Source organism: Oncorhynchus masou, unplaced genomic scaffold (assembly GCF_036934945.1).
Source record: "Oncorhynchus masou masou isolate Uvic2021 unplaced genomic scaffold, UVic_Omas_1.1 unplaced_scaffold_7280, whole genome shotgun sequence".
Taxonomy (NCBI): Eukaryota; Metazoa; Chordata; class Actinopteri; order Salmoniformes; family Salmonidae; genus Oncorhynchus; species Oncorhynchus masou.
The window spans coordinates 1-7500 of NW_027013732.1; the positions used below are offsets into that span (position 1 = coordinate 1).

The window sequence follows — 7500 nt, forward strand, 5'->3', positions numbered from 1 at the left end:
TGTGTTTTAACCCAGTATACTGTATATGTTCGACAACCTGTCCTGGCTGTGTTTTAACCCAGTATACTGTATACGTTCGACAGTACCTGCCCTGGCTGTGTTTTAACCCAGTATATATGTCTGTATATGTTCGACAACCTGCCCTGTGTTTTAACCCAGTATACTGTGTTTTAAACCTGTCCTGGCTGTGTTTTAACCCCAGTATACTGTATATGTTCGACAACCTGCCCTGGCTGTGTTTTAACCCAGTATACTGTATATGTTCGACAACCTGTCCTGGCTGTGTTTTAACCCAGTATACTGTTTACATGTATATTCCCAGGACCTTGAGGATGATGAGTATGATGTGAGGAAACCAAAGAAGCACAGGAGGTCTATCGCGAGGACTGCCTCAATTACCAGGGTAAGAGATGGTAGCAAAGTCATCCAGACAGCTTTTTTTGTGTTGCATTCTCATCAAGCTTAGGTTTATGAATAAGCCTTATCTTAATTTTATTGGAAATAAGATTATGATACAATGTTTTAGTTTGAGATTTGTTTCCTGCTAAAAAAACGAAAAGCGTTCGGTGGTAATTCACAATATCCCAGCGTGTTTTTTTGTTGTTGTTGTTTTTTGTTTTTTTCTGCCTAAGATGCTAACCTGCTGGTCAAACGGCAGCGTTGCCATGGTTTTTATTTCACCTTTATTTAACATGGTCCCACTTCCTTCAGGGGTTTTATACAGACATATTTCTGTATTTTATACCGACATATACAGACAGCATATATTTTCAGCTGTTTGAAAGCTGTTAAAAAATATTTAAAAAATAACTTAAGGACAGGACACATAGAAATAGAGCACATAGAACAGATCTGCCTTCTCAGACATCCTTTCAATGAGAATGACAGATCTTATAACTCACATTTACATGTTAATTTAGTTCGGTTCGCCCCCCCCCCACCCCCAAAAAAAGCAACATATTTGTTGTTGGAAATCCTTTAGAGGCGACTGATTACTCTCCCGGTTGTTGTTAGCCTGGGAACCAGTCTGTGTGTGTGTGTGCTATTATTCCACGTGTAAACGGACCCAGGCTAGGTCTTTGTGATGGGTCTGTCTGTTTTGATGAGTAGTTGTTTCTGTGTCCTCTTTTAGCAGCAGAACTTTAAACAGAGACTGGTGGCCCTGATCAAGAGGTTCCGAGTCTCAGACGAGGTAACAACCTGTCCAGCTGTTGTACTAACCTGGGTTGGGGTCAATGAGGTAACAACCTGTCCAGCTGTTGTACTAACCTGGGTTGGGGTCGATGAGGTAACAACCTGTCCAGCTGGTATACTAACCTGGGTTGGGGTCAATGAGGTAACAACCTGTCCAGCTGTTGTACTAACCAGGGTTGGGGTCAATGAGGTAACAACCTGTCCAGCTGTTGTACTAACCTGGGTTGGGGTCAATGAGGTAACAACCTGTCCAGCTGGTATACTAACCAGGGTTGGGGTCAATGAGGTAACAAGCTGTTGTACTAACCAGGGTTGGGGTCAATGAGGTAACAACCTGTCCAGCTGTTGTACTAACCAGGCTCAACAACCTGTCCAGCTGTTGTACTAACCTGGGTTGGGGTCAATGAGGTAACAACCTGTCCAGCTGTTGTACTAACCTGGATTGGGGTCAATGAGGTAACAACCTGTCCAGCTGTTGTACTAACCAGGGTCAACAACCTGTCCAGCTGTTGTACTAACCTGGGTTGGGGTCAATGGGGTAACAACCTGTCCAGCTGTTGTACTAACCAAGGATTGGGGTCAATGAGGTAACAACCTGTCCAGCTGTTGTACTAACCAGGGTTGGGGTCAATGAGGTAACAACCTGTCCAGCTGTTGTACTAACCAGGGTCAACAACTTGTCCAGCTGTTATACTAACCTGGGTTGGGGTCAATGGGGTAACAACCTGTCCAGCTGTTGTACTAACCAAGGATTGGGGTCAATGAGGTAACAACCTGTCCAGCTGTTGTACTAACCTGGGTTGGGTTCAATGAGGTAACAACCTGTCCAGCTGTTGTACTAACCAGGGTTGGGGTCAATGAGGTAACAACCTGTCCAGCTGTTGTACTAACCAGGGTTGGGGTCAATGAGGTAACAACCTGTCCAGCTGTTGTACTAACCAGGGTTGGGGTCAATGAGGTAACAACCTGTCCAGATGTTGTACTAACCAGGGTTGGGTCAATGAGGTAACAACCTGTCCAGCTGTTGTACTAACCAGGGTCAACAACCTGTCCAGCTGTTGTACTAACCTGGGTTGGGGTCAATGGGGTAACAACCTGTCCAGCTGTTGTACTAACCAGGGTTGTGGTCAATAAGGTAACAACCTGTCCAACTGTTGTACTAACCAGGGTCAACAACCTGTCCAGCTGTTATACTAACCTGGGTTGGGGTCAATGAGGTAACAACCTGTCCAGCTGTTGTACTAACCAGGGTTGTGGTCAATTCCATTTATTTTTCAGTCAATTCAGAAATTAAAACCAATTCTAAAGGTTCCTCGTTGAAAAGCATTGAAGAGAATTGTAATTTCAGTGTACTTCCTTAATTGACTGGAATTTAAATGGAATTGACCCCAACCCTGATACTGTTTTAAATGAGGTAGCCCAACCCTGATACTCTGTTTTACATAAATGAGGTAACCCAACCCTGATACTCTGTTTTAAATGAGGTAACCCTGATACTCTGTTTTAAATGAGGTAACCCAACCCTGATACTCTGTTTTAAATGAGGTAACCCAACCCTGATACTCTGTTTTCAATGAGGTAACCCAACCCTGATACTCTGTTTTCAAACGAGGTAACCCAACCCTGATACTCTGTTTTAAACGAGGTAACCCAACCCTGATACTCTGTTTTAAATGAGGTAGCCCAACCCTGATACTCTGTTTTAAATGAGGTAACCCAACCCTGATACTCTGTTTTAAATGAGGTAACCCAACCCTGATACTCTGTTTTCAAACGAGGTAACCCAACCCTGATACTCTGTTTTAAATGAGGTAACCCAACCCTGATACTCTGTTTTCAAACGAGGTAACCCAACCCTGATACTCTGTTTTAAACGAGGTAACCCAACCCTGATACTCTGTTTTAAATGAGGTAGCCCAACCCTGATACTCTGTTTTGAATGAGGTAGCCCAACCCTGATACTCTGTTTTAAATGAGGTAACCCAACCCTGATACTCTGTTTTAAATGAGGTAACCCAACCCTGATACTCTGTTTTCAAACGAGGTAACCCAACCCTGATACTCTGTTTTAAATGAGGTAACCCAACCCTGATACTCTGTTTTCAAACGAGGTAACCCAACCCTGATACTCTGTTTTAAACGAGGTAACCCAACCCTGATACTCTGTTTTAAATGAGGTAGCCCAACCCTGATACTCTGTTTTGAATGAGGTAGCCCAACCCTGATACTCTGTTTTAAATTTGAGTTTGAGTTTATTTTTATTTTTACAGGGACAGTGCACATTAATCAACGTTTCGGTAAAAGTGCCGGTTTTAGCCAGCCGGCTAATTTTCAACCGCAGTCCCTGGGCAGGTTATTAAAAACAATTACAATATAAACAATAGCAACATAGAACAAGCAAGACATAGCAACATAGGACAAGCAAGACGTAGCATACAGACAGAGCAACATAGAGCAAAAAGCAGCAAGACAAAATTCATAAAAGCAACAAAGTGTTTCCACACCTCACAAGCTACAGACAACAGACAACATGGAAAGCGGCAACACACAGCTAGGGACCATGTTCACAAATCTGATTGACCTTTAGCCATGTCTTCAAGCATTTTGTGAAAGTGTGATATGTGGTGCAGTTATGTGTGTCTGGTGGCAGTGTATTCCAGACATGGGAAGCTCTCACAGAGAATGCAGATTTACTAAAGGTGCTTTTCCTTAGGGAACTATACAGTCACCTCTCATGGCAGACCTTGTGGATCTGCTGCCATATGTCTGGGTTTTCTGTTTAACAAAAATATTGAGTGGAGGGGGAGCCAGGCCATTAAGGATCTTGAATACAAGACATGCGTCGGTGTATTGCACAAGATTTTCCCAACTCAAGAGCTCATGCTTTCTAAGGATGTGACAATGATGATGGCTATTGGGCTTCCTATCGAGCACTTTGAGAGCCTGTTTGTAGACAGACTGAATAGGTTTTAATGTTGTACAGCAAGCTTGGGCCCAACTAGTCAAGCAGTATGTTAAGTGGGGAGTATCATAGAGTTGAAGTACAGTTTTGCTACCTCTGTAGTCAAACAATTTCGTATAAATCGGAAATTAGCTAGGTTGAATTTAGTTATTTGAATTACCTTTTTCACATGCTTTTTAAAAGAGAGGTTGGAATCAAGTATGATGCCAAGGTACTTAAAATCGGATACCACCTGGAGCTTCTCCCATGACACATAGACATCTGGGTCAGTAGCATCTGTTGCCCTCTTTGTGAAGAACATGCAAACAGTTTTTTTCACATTGAGATGCAAACACGAGTCACTGAGCCACTTTGTAACCTGGACCATTACAGTAGTGAGTTCTTGTGCAGCTTGAGGTAATGAGGTAAATGAGGTAGCCCAACCCTGATACTCTGTTTTAAATGAGGTAACCCTGCCCTGATACTCTGTTTTAAATGAGGTAACCCAACCCTGATACTGCTTTAAACGAGGTAACCGAACCCTGATACTGCTTTAAACGAGGTAACCCAACCCTGATACTGCTTTAAACGAGGTAACCGAACCCTGATACTGTTTTAAACGAGGTAACCCAACCCTGATACTGTTTTAAATGAGGTAACCCTGATACTGTTTTAAATGAGGTAGCCCTGATACTGTTTTAAATGAGGTAGCCCTGATACTGTTTTAAATGAGGTAGCCCTGATACTGTTTTAAATGAGGTAGCCCTGATACTGTTTAAATGAGGTAGCCCTGATACTGTTTTAAATGAGGTAGCCCTGATACTGTTTTAAATGAGGTAGCCCTGATACTGTTTTAAATGAGTAGCCCTGATACTGTTTTAAATGAGGTAGCCCTGATACTGTTTTAAATGAGGTAGCCCTGATACTGTTTTAAATGAGGTAGCCCTGATACTGTTTTAAATGAGGTAACCCAACCCTGATACTCTGTTTTAAACGAGGTAACCCAACCCTGATACTCTGTTTTAAATGAGGTAGCCCTGATACTGTTTTAAATGAGGTAGCCCTGATACTGTTTTAAATGAGGTAGCCCTGATACTGTTTTAAATGAGGTAGCCCTGATACTGTTTTAAATGAGGTAACCCAACCCTGATACTCTGTTTTAAACGAGGTAACCCAACCCTGATACTCTGTTTTAAATGAGGTAGCCCAACCCTGATACTGTTTTAAATGAGGTAACCCAACCCTGATACTCTGTTTTAAATGAGGTAACCCAACCCTGATACTCTGTTTTAAACATGGTAACCCAACCCTGATACAGTTTTAAACGAGGCAACCCTGATACTGTTTTAAATGAGGTAACCCAACCCTGATACTCTGTTTTAAATGAGGTAGCCCAACCCTGATACTGTTTTAAATGAGGTAACCCAACCCTGATACTGTTTTAAATGAGGTAACCCAACCCTGATACTGTTTTAAATGAGGTAACCCAACCCTGATACTCTGTTTTAAATGAGGTAGCCCAACCCTGATACTGTTTTAAATGAGGTAACCCAACCCTGATACTGTTTTAAATGAGGTAGCCCAACCCTGATACTCTGTTTTAAATGAGGTAGCCCAACCCTGATACTGTTTTAAATGAGGTAGCCCAACCCTGATACTCTGTTTTAAATGAGGTAGCCCAACCCTGATACTGTTTTAAATGAGGTAGCCCAACCCTGATACTCTGTTTTAAATGAGGTAACCCAACCCTGATACTGTTTTAAACGAGGTAGCCCAACCCTGATACTGTTTTAAACGAGGTAACCCAACCCTGATACTCTGTTTTAAACGAGGTAGCCCTGATACTGTTTTAAATGAGGTAGCCCAACCCTGATACTGTTTTAAATGAGGTAGCCCAACCCTGATACTGTTTTAAACGAGGTAACCCAACCCTGATACTCTGTTTTAAACGAGGTAACCCAACCCTGATACTCTGTTTTAAACATGGTAACCCAACCCTGATACTCTGTTTTAAATGAGGTAACCCAACCCTGATACTCTGTTTTAAATGAGGTAGCCCAACCCTGATACTCTGTTTTAAACGAGGTAACCCTGATACTGTTTTAAATGAGGTAACCCAACCCTGATACTCTGTTTTAAACATGGTAACCCAACCCTGATACTGTTTTAAATGAGGTAACCCAACCCTGATACTCTGTTTTAAACATGGTAACCCAGCCCTGATACTGTTTTAAATGAGGTAACCCAACCCTGATACTCTGTTTTAAACATGGTAACCCAACCCTGATACTGTTTTAAATGAGGTAACCCAACCTGATACTCTGTTTTAAACATGGTAACCCAGCCCTGATACTGTTTTAAATGAGGTAGCCCAACCCTGATACTCTGTTTTAAACGAGGTAACCCTGATACTGTTTTAAATGAGGTAACCCAACCCTGATACTCTGTTTTAAACGAGGTAACCCAGCCCTGATACTGTTTTAAATGAGGTAGCCCTGGTACTCTGTTTTAAATGAGGTAGCCCAACCCTGATACTGTTTTAAATGAGGTAGCCCAACCCTGATACTGTTTTAAATGAGGTAGCCCTGATACTGTTTTAAATGAGGTAGCCCTGATACTGTTTTAAATGAGGTAGCCCTGATACTGTTTTAAATGAGGTAGCCCTGATACTGTTTTAAATGAGGTAGCCCTGATACTGTTTTAAATGAGGTAGCCCTGATACTGTTTTAAATGAGGTAGCCCTGATACTGTTTTAAATGAGGTAGCCCTGATACTGTTTTAAATGAGGTAGCCCTGATACTGTTTTAAATGAGGTAACCCAACCCTGATACTCTGTTTTAAACAGGGTAACCCAACCCTGATACTCTGTTTTAAATGAGGTAGCCCTGATACTGTTTTAAATGAGGTAGCCCTGATACTGTTTTTTAAATGAGGTAGCCCTGATACTGTTTTAAATGAGGTAGCCCTGATACTGTTTTAAATGAGGTAACCCAACCCTGATACTCTGTTTTAAACGAGGTAACCCAACCCTGATACTCTGTTTTAAATGAGGTAGCCCAACCCTGATACTGTTTTAAATGAGGTAACCCAACCCTGATACTCTGTTTTAAATGAGGTAACCCAACCCTGATACTCTGTTTTAAACATGGTAACCCAACCCTGATACAGTTTTAAACGAGGCAACCCTGATACTGTTTTAAATGAGGTAACCCAACCCTGATACTCTGTTTTAAATGAGGTAGCCCAACCCTGATACTGTTTTAAATGAGGTAACCCAACCCTGATACTGTTTTAAATGAGGTAACCCAACCCTGATACTGTTTTAAATGAGGTAACCCAACCCTGATACTCTGTTTTAAATGAGG

At 41.9% G+C, this 7500-nt stretch overlaps 1 protein-coding gene across 1 annotated transcript in view; it reads left to right on the plus strand.

Moving 5' to 3' along the window:
• Positions 1–322: 322 nt before the first annotated feature.
• The window catches only part of LOC135537235 (phosphofurin acidic cluster sorting protein 2-like), a gene marked incomplete at both ends in the record, with an annotated part of 11206 nt that continues 4028 nt past the window's right edge, over positions 323–7500 (plus strand). Inside the window, 2 exons of the mRNA XM_064963419.1 lie at positions 323–403; positions 1133–1192. Coding sequence (XP_064819491.1) covers positions 323–403; positions 1133–1192 — 141 coding nt within the window. The remainder of the gene's footprint in view (positions 404–1132; positions 1193–7500) is intronic.